At 35.7% G+C, this 16,962-nt stretch overlaps 2 protein-coding genes across 2 annotated transcripts in view; one reads left to right on the top strand and one right to left on the bottom strand.

Moving 5' to 3' along the window:
- The window catches only part of LOC105156183 (binding partner of ACD11 1), a 6,233-nt gene extending 3,960 nt beyond the window's left edge, over window positions 1-2,273 (bottom strand). Inside the window, exon 1 of the mRNA XM_011072252.2 lies at window positions 2,069-2,273. The gene's annotated coding sequence lies outside the window, so the exon portion shown is untranslated. The remainder of the gene's footprint in view (window positions 1-2,068) is intronic.
- LOC105156184 (alpha,alpha-trehalose-phosphate synthase [UDP-forming] 6) lies at window positions 10,557-15,013 on the top strand. Its single transcript, XM_011072253.2, has 4 exons — window positions 10,557-10,853; window positions 10,999-13,265; window positions 13,357-13,630; window positions 14,452-15,013. Exons 2-4 carry the CDS (start codon window positions 11,257-11,259, stop codon window positions 14,737-14,739), a joined length of 2,571 nt encoding a protein of 856 aa, XP_011070555.1. The 5' UTR covers window positions 10,557-10,853; window positions 10,999-11,256; the 3' UTR covers window positions 14,740-15,013.

The raw sequence follows: 16,962 nt of genomic DNA on the forward strand, positions 1-16,962 counted from the left end.
TTGGTAGTTCTTTTTTTTTTCTTTTTCCTTTTCTTTTTCCCTTCATAGACATCATATGTTAAACATCCACTTTTTCTCCTATTCCATGAAAACCTATACAACTACCAGGTTGTGTTGTTTATGGATACTGTGTTCACTGTTCCTGAACACCACCTGGATAACTGGTGAAGTTTGAACTACATCAGTTCGGTTTTGTCTGTTGGAAAAACTGATCAAAATGGACGAAAAATATCACGGCACTGACTTTCAATCTCTTGGGAGGACAATGCAGCAAAAGACCAAATCAAAGTGGAAGTAGAGGCCAGAATTGGAAAACTCAAATGTAAATGTAAATGGAAATGGAAATAACAACAGTGAAAAAAAAAGTATATTTGTTGGAGCTGCTTTGGATATTGTTGCATTTTCTAGTGTACATTCAAGTCCTGAAAACTAATGAAGGACATGCAACCCACAGAACATGACTCACATGGTCAATATTATCCTTAAGTTTTTGCAGAAACTAAATTCCACTGGTGGTTGGTGCTGAAGATGAAAAGTATGACTCAGAAAAAGATAAAACAGAACCGGACTTTCATCAAATAGGAAAAGCAACTTGAGTCGCAAGCACTAGAGTTCTAGGAATTGTGGAGCCCTGTCAAGTATAATGCTTTTGCTAAATTGAAAGATATGGAAGTGGGCATAGGAAAAGCTAAAGTGGCTGAGTTTAAAGAAAAGTCTAATTCTCATTCAAAAATGTGAATCGAGCCTGCATGGTTTTGCTATTAACGAATCACAATGCTCCTTCTGAATTTGAGCCAATGACTGACTCTGACATCTGAGAAAACATGACGACATAAGGATGATCCTGAAAATCCTGATTCCATACTTCACCCCTTCATAAAGAGATGAAGCTTTTTGGTGCTTCAAGTATCTTTCCGGGCAATCAGTTCAAGGGTAAAGCTCAAGAACTCTCATGGTTAGAATCTTCAAAACTCTAGGATGAGTTTTTCCTATAACTAGGGGAGAATGTGTGGAATACTATGATTCTAGGAGGAATTCTTACACTCCATTCTGTTCTTGGATTTTGATCTTTTTCATTTCCACAAAATTTCTGTCAGTCAAACTTTTCATACACTGACAGCTTACGACTCCTTCAAGATCTTCAAGTTCCACCCTAGGAATCCCATTCCTATCATCATTAAAAATTGTTCTAACATCAAGATAAATCCACCGAATCTTTGATTCCAACTATATTGGAACAAATGCAGCATCAAGCAGTTAATAAGCCATTACCTGCGGTCTTCACAATAATAGGTGTGCATGGACTATAATCCGTAAGAGAACAAGGAATTTATCTTCAACCCTACCAAGTAGAAAAATATGAAACTGGCATCTCTAAGTTTCTTAGTCAACCAATTGGGATAACAAGCCTAAACAAGAAACTAACCAGGCAATCTCCTTAGGCTCCCTCACTCAGAACTAGACAAGAGAATAGAATTTTCAGAAACCATCACGAAAGATAATCAATATGTCGTCATTCATCAATCTGAAATATTCAACCTAACTGACATCAACTAAAATAAATCGACAATAAAGATACCAGCTCCAAGATTTTGTCAGGTCCATGCTAAACCTCACAATAAAAACCAACCTTCAAAATAATTTCTGGGAAACATGTTGCGTTGTCCCATAATACAAAGCTACACAGTACACAGCCTTCAAAAAACTATTGGACAAAATACAGGCAACAGAAAAAGCATATTCTTGAAATGAGATAAATGAAAGAAAAAGAAACAGAAGATCACACGAGTTGTTGCCCCAAATAAAGGAAGGAAATTCACAATCTTCACAAGGAGATTACAAAACAACAAGATGCCCAAAAACTAAAATATCATGATCAAACTAACATTTCAGAAGAAATAAATTTATTAGCCATTAATTCTTATAGAAATACCTCAGAGTCTCTAACCATACACCAAAAACACAACGCGAAATCACTTTGATGCTCGTCCAAATCAACGAATGCATAAAAAAAAGGATTGAAGAACATGGAAATTTTTAAGCAATGTCGTCAAGAATTAAGACTTACTGATACAAGAGGATGAGAAGAAGCAAAATGGGGATTTCTAATTCTTTCATGCAGAAGAAAAAGGAGAAAAGGGACATGATCTGCTTATGAATTACGTCAAATAAAAGAGAATATCTAGAGGGTCATCCCATTAAGCGGGAAGTTCTCGCCACCCCACGATTTCTCCACAAATCCTCACTCTCCATGCCTGCAAGAATACCCCAAATATTTTCTGCTGCGATTTAATTTACTTCAATGTGACTTCTGAATTCGCATTACTTCTCTTTGCAGGAGTGTTCTGCTTCTGATCTTGGTGTTTTCCATGCAATTCTTGTTTAGGAAAAAATAAATAGATCCAAAATAAAATTATTTTATTTTATGACCATTTCACCGATACTGATATTATGTTTTAGAGTTAAACGACTCAAATATTGGCAAAATTTTATTTTTTGTTTTGTAATTATAAAGATTACGTATTAATTTTAATTTTTTTTATTTGGAGAAAACACATTTCATATGTAAATTTAATAAGTTTGATACATTTTATTCTGTGATCACCTAGTGAACAAATTTAGTTGTGGAGAAAGTAATGTAAAACACATTAAAATCCTCTATTGTTATCTTTTTTATAATCTAAGAATGAGGATTAAACCTGAAACATATTTCGTCATTTGAAAAGAAGACAAAATTTCTAATACCAAAAAAATCTTCCGATTCCTCAAATCTTAATTTCTCAATACAACTCCAAAAATTGCCCTATTGTTTCCGAATTGAGAGTAGCTCTTGCAAACAGGTTGTGATAGGAGCTCAACAGCATTCGAGTAAGTCTAGAATAAGGGCTGATTGGACAGACACCTGGTACCAGCCTATCCCTATAGACAATTGGCCGAAGGTTATTCGACCACTTGGAGAAAGGTTGGCCACATAATCAACTCATACATCTTAATAATCATCTAGAAGTTTGGAATTGTATGTTGCAATGAGGCTCATCCGGTCCCAAGTTCTCAACAAAGCTTCATCCTCAAAGATCTCTCCAACCTTTTCCGGATTCCATGGAGGTCTATGAAGAGGCAACCATCAATCTGAGTCCCAAGGGGGTCATCTCCTTTAAAGTGCATGGAATTAGGCTATAAAAGCAAGTCTTTTTCTTGTTATAGAAGGTAACATTTTTGCTGCATACATAAACGAAAAAAGACTCACCTTTCTCCTATCAATTATTGTTGCATTTGCATTATATTGTGTTTCGCGTCTACACTATTCTTTTTTTTAAACTACTAGCTAACTTGGACATTAAAGTGCTAATATAATTTTTGTAATTTTTAGTTTAAATTTTGTGAAAAATTCAACCCAGAGAACTCAAGTCCACGACAACTCAAAAGGGCAATTTTTTTTGCTCACATCAAAATATATAAAAGCATCCCATTATTATTCATCAACTAAATAAATTAATATAAGTTAGACAAAAAAAAAAAAATTAGAGAAATGTTTAGAAGTAATTAATAGCGGTAGTGGGTGAGTGGTGTATTGTTTCTATATTAACAATCCATATCTATCGTTGGTTTCTAAAACTCTCTCTTTCTATCTCGGATGCCATTGCGCCACATAATACCCTGTGCTGACTCAGAAGCTACTCCAAGAAGCTGACTCGTAGGCGATTGAGTCAGTAGCCACGTGGATGACTCAGATGCTGACTTGGAAGCCACGGTGTCCACACACAAGACTAGAGCAACCGCATTCGTGTTACCGTTCAGTGAGAGTGGAGAAGGCGGCAAAGAAACAATGAAGACAGTGGCGGGGGGGGGGGGGGGGCAGCGATGGACGTGGTTTCCAGTGGCGGTGGAGGCTGAGGAGCAGCGATGGACGTGGTTTCATCTTGGATCTCTGCCGCTTCCAATACCAATTTCGAACGAAATGCTCATCACCCGAAAACCCTAATTACTTGAATTGGGGTTTTTGCCCCATCACTCGTTTATCTTTTTTACCGACTCACCCAATTATTAAAACTAATAAATTACGGGGCCCATAATGGGCTGGAGTGGGCTTCAAAATTACTTGTGAAGATTAAAAAATAGCAATCAAATGCCTTCAATTTTATCCAAATATAATATTTCATTCCCGCCAAATAAACGTTTCCTTAAAGTAAAGGATTATTGTGGCTATGGGCCAAAAACTTTGGTGAAAACCCTAATTAAGTTGTTGATCAACTGATGCTACTTGTTATTACTCCTTATGTTATGCTGTTGGTGGTGGTGTAAAATGTATTGGTGTTGTATATTGTTAGATTAAATATTTTTTATTAATAGAAATTTTATTTTATCAGTTATCACCTCATATTTTGGCCGTTCCAAAGCCACTTTGGCAGTGATGCCGGAATAATTTTATAATTTGGTAGCCAATTGTTTGGGATGTAAAGATTAGATCTGATGTCCATTATCAATATTCCATTTAATGGAATCTTTAATCAAAGGAATAGTAATGGGTATATTCTTACAAAACCAACTACCATAAATTTTCTTTTATGAATCCGACCCATTTGCTCAAGTTATCTAGTACGACCAAAAAGAATTTTCTCTGGTCGGGAGTCATAAGGAAAGGTCCCATGAAGTCTATTTCCCACCAAGAGAAGGAAAATGGGATGAACAAGGCCATTATGGGCTTTACGAGTTAGTGGATGATTACTGAAATGCTTTTGACATTTATCACAACTATGTATGAGTTCCTTGATGTCTACCTTCATGGTAGGCCAGAAGTTACGAACTCGAGGGACGACATCACTAGAGCGGTAGCCCCAAAGTGGGCACTGCAACACTTGTTGTATATTCCCCTCCCCAAAATACAAGCACTAGAGGAGATGATGAGTGAATGACTTCTCATGCTATGTTTTCCCTAAGAAGATGAATTGGGCAGCATGCCTTTAGTTTGGCGACCTCCCTACAATCTAGGGAATAGCGTCATACAACTGAGGTGGTGATCTATCTAGTATGATAGTCTTCAACTAAGGTGGCTTGCGTGGAAATATAATCCTCCATGATATTTTCTTCACGAGGTATTTTCTGGAGTTTGAAACTTCAAAGCCATTTTTTAATTCTTCAATTGATGGAGGTATTAGATCAATATAGTCTGCGTAGCTTCATAAATCTCTTCAGCTTGTCTGAAGATAAGTTGGGAATTGGAATAGGCTATAAGCTGTTAGTTTCCCACGTCCCAAGCCATCTTTAGGCCCAATACTAGGATTTCATATCCAGCCTCGTTGTTGGAGGCCCTGAAGTCAAATTTGATTGCAAACTCCAAATTGTTCCTTTTAAGGAGGTAAGGACAACTCCCTGCTCCATACTCTATAAGGATTGAGGAATAGTCCACAAGCAACAACCATACTTTCTTGTTAGGAGATAACAGGGTCATTTCTGATACGAAATTAGCTCGGGCTTCCTCCTTGACAAAAATCAAAGGCAGGTAAGAAATGGGACACTCACCTAACTCAATTGGTCACTCGACGAGCTTTCCCCAGGTCTATGGTCTCCCCAACACTTACTTTAGCGGATGGATGGTTAGTATACCTATAGGGTGTGAAAGGAAATAGGTTCATAATCGTCGATTGTAATGACCCGGGCGAAGGTTATCTTCTCGACATCAAGATATCGATTCTCCGCTTTATTAAGTACTTTACTGATATAGTAATAAGAGTTTGCACCCATTAATCTTCCCTAATGAGGACTGGATTGACTGCCTTGAGAGTGTGCTTCTCCAACAGAGAGTTTTACTAGATATTATTTTAAAGCTTCAAAAGAGCTTTGGCATTCTTCACTCCATTCGAACTGTTTAGCCTTCCCAACACCTTGAAGAAAGACAAACTCTTCTCAAATGATCTGAAGATAGACCGGCTTGAGGCAATTATCGTGCTTGTGAAGCATTGTACTTTATTGATGAAAGAGCTTTTATGTCTTAAATGACTTTAATTTTGAGAAAGTTGGCTTCAGTTCCTTGTTACATATTGGATAACTTTAATTTTGAGAAATCAACCGCTTTTTTCCCATAAGACACACTTGGTGGGGTTAACCTTATATCAGAATTGCTTTGGGAAATTGGAGGTCTACTCAGATTTGTGATATGATCCTCAGTTTGCCTACTTTTGACGAGCATGTTTCAACGCACGCTTCCATATTTCGATCCATTTGTTGTGGAAAATACTGTCCACGAGGCATTGGTAGGCAGCACTAGTATTTTTTAGCCCAAATGGCATGATTATGTAACAAAAGATAGCCATAAAAGTGATAAAGTTAAACCCATTTTTATCTTCAGGAGCCAACATGATCCGGTGTCAACCCTAAGAGGCATAAATTAGGTTGATAAACCGCACCCAAAAGTAAAGTCTACCAATTGGTCTATTCTAGGCAATAGGTAGAGATCCTTGGAGCATGCTTTATTTAGATCTCCTAAGGCGAAGAGATCAGCCACCCATTTATTTACTATTTGTCAAAAACCTGATGGAAAGTGAAGGATGTGGATAGACTTCACGAACTTAAATAATACGCCCAAGGGATGCATATCCCTCGCCCATAATTGATCAATTGTAGTTTTTACTGTTGGATGTTCAAAACTGAGCATGATGGATGTCTGGAATAAATTCTTTTGAATTGTCAACCTTCTCAAGCGTAGAACCCTCTCCCTTCAATTTATCAACAACATAGTTGATTGTCTCCCTTCAACACACCAGCCTCATGGATAATGTGCACATCCCTTTCACGTGATGCGACACTCTCCTTCATCTTGCCTGATCTTTTCCAATTAGCTAATAACTCAGACTTGTCTTGCTCCCACTTAGAAGTATCTTTGATTACCTATTATTTCAAACTCACGAGTTGAGCATACAGAACTTGCATAGCTCCTGAAGGTCACGACTTACTTGCTTGGCACGACCTTCAGCATTCACTAACTGATATTTATATTTATTTGGCACAACCTTCCAAGAAAAAACCTTACTCTTTGTGGAAGTTATCTTATTAAGGTCTTCAAGAAACTTCCCAATAAAAATCTAAACCAAATATTAAGGTCTAGTATAGAACTGATATCTTGATAAGAAGAGTATCAAAATTTCTCAAAATCCTAATATGTGTGAATCACTTTGGTCGCTAGATCAACTTTGCATCAAGGATACACATGAAATCGTACAATTAATCCATATAAATATCGATCTCCCCAATCAGGTACAACTTTTATCATTCATTCTCTTTATATTCTCTTATATATCAATTTGAATCGCTAACTTCAACGTTGGAGTGCAAAAAGTAGGACTGTGTGTCTGTTTTGCGTACTTACAACCTTATTAATCAGATCTCGTACTTAAGTTAAACCAATCACTACAAAACACCTCACGTTATATTTTGGAATACAAATCTTGGAAGTTTAAAGACAGACAGGCATTGAATATGTGGAAGAGTGGTAGTTTATTATTATAGTAATTAAAGTGGTGGAGTGAGTGGCTTTGAAATGAGGAACAGTCCCATTCGGTCGGTTGGGAGCAAGCCGTGTATATGTTGTCGCATGGTAGGGAAGTATTCAGCGCGCTAGACGTGGCGTAACCCAACTGGGCACACAGACGGAGCAGCCGTACGAATTCCCAAACCTATCCATAATAATAATAAAGCCTGCTTTGGTTATTTCACAGTCAGTACTCTTTGATTATTAGTACTTCTCTCCTGGCCTACTGCACTAGGCGCTAGCCACTAGGCACCTGCCTTGTACGATGAGGTTGTGGATAACTCCATGCGCCTTCCTCGAGAAACAATATTATTATATTATTAATTTATTAAATTTTTTTCTCTTCCAAAGTTTAATATAATTATATATTAATTAAAAAATATATATAATATTTTGAGATTTATTTTTGTTTAACAACATAATTTTTTTTATTAATTAAAATTTACTGAATTTATCTTAAATAAATGTATAGAATGTGCCACATATACTAATTTTATTATCTATATTATATATTATATGAGAGCACTCTTTTGGTATATCACTTAAAAATTTCATCTCAATCAAACTTGTTCTGTTTCATTAAGATGAGAAAAAAATACAAACAATTACAATATTAATATTTTGAGGGGTAAAATAATAACTTAAGAGAGATGCGTAACAACTTATTAATTAGACAATTATACTTCCATCCCCTGAATTTTGGGTAATTATACGTAGACCCTGTATAGTTTGAGAAATTATATTAGCACTCAAAAAGGGTTTGTTAGATGTAATTTTTTAAATTATAAAAAATTTATATATAATTACACTAAATTTTAAGGGAGAAAAGTACAATTACTCCTATTACTTATTAACTTTTTATTATATATATATATAATAAATTAGCAAGTTGAATTTTGAAAACTAAAAATGCAAGGTTGGGGGGAATTTATTAGGTAAGAGTACAGAAATGCACGTGCTTGAAATAGGTATTGTTACCACATGATCACGAGACAAGGAGACATGATAGCAATCTTGTATAGCTGGATTTGAGAACACCCCCACTCATTACTATATTCTTTTTTTCTTTTTTTTTTTTAATACTAATCACCGTGCTGTATTATTTTTAATATTTGAAAATATAACAAATATATATATATAAACACGTTAACATCACATTTAAAATTAAAATTATGGATATGATAAAATAAAAGAATTAATATTGTGATGTCACAAACTGCTTTTTATAATTGAAAATAGTCCGTTTTTTTTAATATTAATATATATAAACACATTTATATTATTAATATCTTGTCTGTCTTTCTACTCTAAGAGTGTATATTATGTACATTCTGAATTGCTGACATATTTTTACCCACATCTGAATAATATATATATATATATATTATGTCTTAAAAGATTTATTTTAATTTTTTCAATCTAAAATTTTGAGGGTATTTTAAGGAATGTGTTTATGCATTTATAAAATAATTTTATAAAAATACTTTTATTTTTTTCATAAAGAATAAATTCTAGACTCTGACGTATAAAAGAGGAAAGACGTGTCAATTATGTGATTATTTTATTTTTGAGATATTATGAAATTATTTTATTTTTTTATCTAATGTTGTAGATAGAATCCCATGTATTATTTCCCCAAAATTTCAATAATATGTAATAAAAGAAAATATTTATGTTATTTATGTAGTTATAAAAATATATAAGTAAGATGATGTTGTAATAAGTGAATGCTCTCCAGTGAGACACACAATACATTGCACCGAGTCCACAGATGTTGTGCATAGTGCCACGTGGTGATTTGGTCCAAACAGTAGAAGCACTAGGGTACAACAATTGAGGTGGGACCCAGCACCACCACACCGCCTCGGCGTTGTTAACGAGGCCCACTGGATAAAAGCCTCTGGTTTTACTTACCTTTACCTAGTCATCATCTCTCTCTCTCTCTCCCCTACCACCTATGACGTTGACCAACTCCTCAACTCCCAAACAATTAAAATAATTAAAAAAAATATGATATAAGTCCTAAAATTTAATTAAAAAAAATATTGCTTAGATCACACATTTGAAAAAACAAAACCCAACAATCATACAACAAATGTTTGACATGTTCTTGGTTGTGTGGGATTAAGATATCTCAACATAAATTGGGGTTATGGTAAAACCACTTCCCATGTTCTTGCCATTATTATTTCACACACACATATTTATAAAAAGAAAAATACGTATATATGTATAAATAATTTGGGAAATTTTGATCTTACATGAATAATCCATTTTTTAAAATATTGTTGATTTTGCATAATTCAGATAATTCGTATTCGAAAATTATTTCTACTGCTGAAATTTATCGATATGAAAAGTGACCCAACAGTACCGTCATATTTTCAAGTTCATAAGTTTAAATCCCGATAAAAAATTAAAAACTAGTATTGATCTTCTTTAAAAGAAAAAGAAAAAAAAAAGAGTAATCAAGAAATTGTTTGATAATTTTAAAGAAGAATATTTAGTACTATCTGCACACTAAATATAAAGTTGTAGAACATAAAAGAATATACTCCATTGCAGAATGACAATTACAAATAATTTAATTTAATAATTTGGTTGGTAGCTATACTTTTTGAGCAATCATCTTCTTATCTTTTTACTATGAATTGTAATTTAATATCTTGAAATATTTTAATAATAATTCAGCCCATAAAATCAGAAGAAAGAAAAGTTTCTCATGTGATACAAAATATAAAAATGAGAAAAATGTTGGGAAATTCAAGAAAAACAAATATTTATATTAATTTTTTTTTCTTTTGGCCTTTGACTAATAAAAGAGAATCTTATAGCTGTTTTAGTATGCAACAATGGACCACTTTGCCAGCTATTTGCTGTGATTATTTTAAGTTATCTATGCACTTATCCACAAGTGCCATAGCCAAACACACACACAAAGCTCCAAACTCCAAACATTGAAAATTAATTCAACTTTTTTTTTTTGGGGGGGGGGGGGGGAACATTAAGATAACATAAGTTGCAGTGAAGTAGTGATGATGAGTGTATATAGCAAGCTTTGAAGCAGCTCCACTACAATAAAGATAAACAAAAAGGAACAGTTTTTAAGCACTCAGCTCTTTCTTTCTTTCTTTACATTTTTTTTCTAATTTATATATATATAGAGAGAGAGTAGGGTTTATCCTTCTTCAACTTTTTGGAATTCGAGTGGGCAAAGCTTGTAAATTTTTGGCTCTAAGTGGTTCTTGAAAATTTTCATCAATTATTTGTCCCTTGCTATTCTTGTTGTCACATCTCTATGTGGGCTCTTGCTGGTTTCTTCTAACAGGTGAGGGTGTTTTCTTTATCTTGTACTTGTTCTTTCTTGCTCTCAAGAATAAACAGATTGATGTGTGTGTTTGATCTGGAATTATTCCAATCTCTTTCTTGGATTCCTGTTTGTTTTGAACATGGTATTCTCTTGTGTTGTGCAGTGTGTAGCTTGATTTGTTCCTCAAAGTCAAATCTTGAGAGTAATTTCTGAAGTTTAGTGTTGATTCTTGCTCTATGAGGAAAGGGAAAGTTGATGATGGTTGTTGAATGATAGTTCTGTTATGGAAGTTCATTTCCAGGGAGTTTTTACTTAATCTCTGTGCTGGGGAACTGGTTTAGGGAAACAGGTTTGAGGTTGTTGAGTTTAGTATTAGTTGGATAGCAGTGGAAAGGGGTAAGTGAAGAAAGGGGATTAGTAAATGGTGTCTAGATCATATTCAAACCTCTTGGAGCTAGCTTCCGGCGAAGCTCCATCACCGTCTTTCAGCCGTATGAGGCGGCGGCTCCCGCGTATTATGACGGTTGCTGGAATTATGTCTGATATAGATGATGATGGCTCAGATAGTGTTTCCTCTGATCCATCGTCTTCGACTGCTCAACGGGATAGGATAATTATTGTGGCCAATCAGCTGCCAATAAAGGTGCATCGCAAGACGGACGAGAGCAGAGGTTGGACTTTCAGTTGGGATGAGAATTCACTTCTCCTCCAGCTAAAAGATGGGTTGGGAGATGATGAGATGGAGTTCATTTATGTGGGGTGTCTCAAGGAAGATATTCACCCAAATGACCAAGATGAGGTCTCTCAGATACTCTTGGAGACCTTCAAGTGTGTTCCCACCTTTTTGCCTCCAGATCTATTCAGTCGGTACTACCATGGGTTTTGCAAGCAGCAGTTGTGGCCGTTGTTCCACTATATGTTGCCTTTGTCGCCGGATCTTGGTGGGAGGTTTAACCGCTCGTTGTGGCAAGCTTATGTATCGGTGAACAAGATTTTTGCTGATAGGATCATGGAAGTGATTAACCCCGAAGATGATTTTGTGTGGGTTCACGATTATCATCTAATGGTACTGCCGACTTTCTTGCGGAAGAGGTTTAACCGAGTGAAGCTTGGATTTTTCCTGCATAGTCCATTTCCATCATCGGAAATTTATAAGACCTTGCCAATAAGGGAAGAGCTTCTGAGGGCTCTACTTAATTCCGATTTGATTGGATTTCATACGTTTGACTATGCCAGGCATTTCCTTTCCTGTTGTAGTCGGATGTTAGGCGTATCGTATGAGTCCAAAAGGGGTTACATAGGCCTCGAGTATTATGGCCGCACCGTTAGTATCAAGATTCTTCCTGTTGGTATCCATATGGGTCAGCTTCAATCAGTCCTGAGCCTCCCAGAGACAGAGGCAAAGGTAGCAGAGCTCATGAAGCAGTTTCCTGCACAGGGCAAGACGTTGCTGCTCGGGGTTGACGACATGGATATATTTAAAGGCATTAGTTTAAAGTTATTAGCAATGGAACAACTCCTATTGCAGCACCCTGAGAAGAAAGGAAAGGTTGTTCTGGTCCAGATAGCCAATCCTGCTAGAGGCAAAGGAAAAGATGTGAAAGAAGTGCAGGATGAGACTTATGCAACGGTAAAGCGAATAAATGAGATGTTTGGAGAACCAGGATATCGTCCAGTCATCTTAATTGACCAGCCGCTAAAATTTTATGAGAGAGTTGCTTATTACGTCGTTGCTGAATGTTGTTTGGTTACTGCAGTTAGGGACGGAATGAATCTTATACCATATGAGTACATTATCAGTCGACAAGCCAACGAGAAATTGGATAAGGTGTTGGGACTGGAAACATCAACCCCCAAAAAGAGCATGTTGGTTGTATCTGAGTTTATCGGGTGTTCACCATCTCTAAGTGGAGCAATCCGCGTCAATCCGTGGAATATTGATGCGGTGGCAGAGGCAATGGATTCTGCTCTTGTAATGGCGGAGCCAGAAAAACAATTGAGGCATGAAAAACACTACAAGTATGTTAGCACCCATGATGTGGCGTATTGGGCTCGCAGCTTCTTGCATGATCTGGAAAGAACTTGCAAGGATCATGTGCGTCGCAGATGCTGGGGTATTGGGTTCGGCTTGAGCTTTAGGGTCGTTGCACTTGATCATAATTTTAGGAAGCTTGCCATGGAGCATATAGTTTCAGCTTACAGAAGGACTACAACTAGAGCTATTCTTCTGGACTATGATGGGACTTTAATGCCTCAAAATTCCATTGATAAGAAACCGAGCTCGAAAACCCTTGATATTCTAAATAGTTTATGTAGAGACAAGAACAATATGATTTTTATTGTCAGTGCCAGGCGACGAGACACATTGGCCGAATGGTTCTCTTCTTGTGATAAACTGGGAATTGCGGCCGAGCATGGTTATTTTACAAGGTATGCAATTCACGTCGTTTGCATTTTTGTAGGAGTATTTTTCATTATATACAGCAAACTTATGCCCATAACTTGTAATTGGGTTTTCTAGGATGAAGCGAGACGAAGAATGGGACACATGCGTGCCAGTAGGTGAATGCAACTGGAAGCAAATAGCGGAGCCGGTAATGCAACTGTACACTGAGACAACTGATGGGTCGATAATTGAGTTCAAGGAAACTGCGATGGCTTGGTGTTATGAGGACGCAGATCCTGATTTCGGATCTTGTCAAGCTAAAGAACTTCTTGATCACCTGGAGAGTGTGCTTGCTAATGAACCTGTTACCGTCAAGAGCGGCTCAAATTGTGTAGAAGTTAAGCCACAGGTATGTGAAAATTTCTTTTCGCAACCAGTTACTGCTTTCTAGTCAAACTAATTGAGTACTGTTTTCAGCCATCTGTATTCTTACAGCCAAACGGTGTGATAATCAACATGCTAACGTAAATAGTAGGCTACACCCGTTCTTGAGCAAGAAATAGTGAGACATGCCTATTTAACACTATTCATCTAAATTTGGTTAAGACGTGCCCTTATATCTTCCCTTTATGCAACTCTGATCCGCCTTTTTTCTTCCTCGCTGCTAATGTCTGGAAGGTATGCAGATCATCTGCTGATCTTAATCATCATGTTTCATGAGTTAAAAAAATTGCTGTGAATTGCAGAAGCCGTTACTGCATAGGACTCTTATATTCTCTTATTCAACTAAAATCTTTTTTTTTTTATCTCCTATGGTATTACATGTAAGTTGCACATCTCCAACTAGTGCCTAAATGTGCAAGATGCATGTGTTGCATGATTCTGAATTTCGTTGTCCAAAAACTTACCCAAAGTTTGGCTATCTATGGGAGAGGGTCGTCACTATCCCTAAGCGTCAATTATTTTTTTCATATCTTTGCTATCCTGAAAGAAATAGGACAAACAAATAGATCCTTTGATTCCGGACTGGATTTTCTATTTCAAATTCTATTGCATTTGTTGTTCCATTTAATGTTGTGCGTTGTGGAATACCAAAATTCCAAGTACTGAAAAAGTCACTCTTTGAAGCTCTTGGAGATTTGTGATTGCATGAAAGCTTGCAGGCTGGGACCATTAGAAAACTTATTTATCTTGCTTTTGTAATGAGTTCTATTCATCTTTGACTGTTAGGGGATAAGCAAAGGTCTCGTTGCCAAACGCCTGCTCTCATCAATGCAGGAGAAGGGCATGTCGCCCGATTTTGTCCTGTGCATTGGAGACGACAGGTCTGATGAAGATATGTTTGAGGTTATTACCAGCTCCATTGCCGGTCCTTCCATAGCTCCTCATGCAGAGGTGTTTGCATGTACCGTTGGCCGGAAGCCAAGCAAGGCTAAATACTATCTCGATGACACGGTTGAAATTGTTAGACTGATGCAGGGGTTGGCCTCCGTTGCCGAGCAGATCACACCCGTGTAGGCTGACCCCTCAGCCATGATGAGCGTAAGCATGAATCATCTTCTCCTCTCCCCTTCAGTTCCTTATTAACTGTAAATTGTCGACCGAAAAAGGCTCCAAGATTGTCATATTTCCCTTTTTGTTTGAATATTTTCGACGTCAGAAAACTTCTGGTGAGTTGTATATATGTGTTAGAGAATTTCTAATTTTCATGTGATGAGAGTGATGCAGTGTGTCATTTGTGATTTGAGTTTGGGATATATAAACGCGACTTGAAACGAAGTTATGTGTTGCATGAGAATGCACTCTTGATAGCAAGTCTTTCTCTTTTTCCGGAAAGTTTTTACTCAAATCAGAACCAAATCAATTACAGAACAAGTGTGATATACTCGTTATGTGATTCATCACTTTTTTTAAATATACATCAATCGCCCCACAAATATATTTTACTTATTATATAATTGAGTTAGTTTGCGTTAAACCCGATCAGGGTTAAAATCTCCATCTTTTGTTTGTTTCTATGCCTTTTTTTGGGTGAAAATGGGCTCTTTAATTTTGGCAGCTAATTTACGTCCGTTGTGCATGTCGCTATAAGAAATGTGGGTGTTGTTTAAAAGATCATGGTCGATATTAATTAACCAGTTGCATGATGATTATTAGCTAGTACTTTTCGATGCGATATCATTATATATATATATTCAAAAATCACGATAAATATTTAGTCATCGTCGAAATTATAATAGATGTTGATAAGCTACAATCAAAATTTAATTTTTCGTACTTTATTTTGTTTGATTACGGTACATAGTATCGATTTGTAAATAGGGAGTGTTTGCAAATAATTTAAATGAGAGTGTTGGAAATTTATACTTCTCTGAGCTAAAAGATTGTAATTTGATGAGAAAGTGGTCATTACAACTTAAGGCATTTCTATAAATAAGTTGAATTTTTCTATAATTTTTATGCCTTTATTATTTTTTGTATATTTGGAAATACCCTAATTTCAGTGATGGCTAAAATTTACTCATCTGTCAGGGTAGTTAGGTAATTTTATAGATAAATTGGTAGTATACTAACTTTTTTGACCAAACACTTACACATCAATTTTTATTTTAATTATTAAAAAAAACTCGAAGTTCTTACATTTTAATTATTAAAAAAAATTAGACTCTTTTAAAAAATTATAATTTACAATTTTGTAATCATAATATAGAATATATGTATATATAGATTTGCAGTGTGTGAGCTCCAATGGAAAAAATTAAAGAAAAAAAAAAGGCCATTTTCTTAGATTCTTTGCCATGTCGATTCTCTATTTTAAATTCGTGTTTTTATTTTGACTTTCATTTTGTTTTTCTTTTTGCAAATAACACTTATAAATATTATTGTAAAAATATAAATGACGTAGATTCTATACATACGATATATTGGGTAGGATGAAATATTAAATTACAACAAATAAAATAATTATAAATGAAAATGAGGTGAGTCAAAAAAAAAAAATTAAGATTCACTTGAACAACCCAACCTAATTTGATTGAATTTATTATTCTAAATTCTGTTGTATCTTTTACTTTGATTAATATATATAAAAACACTATGTTATAGATTTTTTTAAATAAAAAAATGACATAATTTTTATGTACGTGGTGTGTATATATTAATTGATTTGATATATTATTTTTATATTATATATGTTTATATATTTTATATGTAAGTTTTTGTCATAGTTAATTATCTTAGTCAAAAATAAAAAAAAAATGAGCATAATTAACTATAATTGCTGGACGACTGTTAGATGTTATTTCTGGAAGTAAGGTTATAATATTAGTAATTATAACTGTAGCAATCAGTGGCGTTTCTTGCGGAAAGTAGATGTTCCACCCAAAATCGAGCTCTTTGCATGGAAGCTGTATAGTTCTTGTCTGGGAGTTGATAATGATGTAGGTAAAGAGGAGTTTAAATGATTTATAAGTCGCAAGACATCATTTTTCTAGCGAGAACAAACCTGTGAGACTCACACGGAGTCAAATTGGACAATAAATTCGCGTAATAGAATATCGATCGAATCGTAAGCTGCATCAGCGTAACAAAAGTGAGGAAATGGGGGTTGGTAATGGCATATGCTGGAGGCAGGAAGGGGAGTGGGGGCACTATCGGGGCTGCCGTGGAGGGCAATTCACAAGGCCGGCGTGGATGCATCACGTTCGAGGGGCCCTGGAAGACATCGGTTTTGAGAGTTTT

Source organism: Sesamum indicum, linkage group LG2, assembly GCF_000512975.1.
Source record: "Sesamum indicum cultivar Zhongzhi No. 13 linkage group LG2, S_indicum_v1.0, whole genome shotgun sequence".
Taxonomy (NCBI): Eukaryota; Viridiplantae; Streptophyta; class Magnoliopsida; order Lamiales; family Pedaliaceae; genus Sesamum; species Sesamum indicum.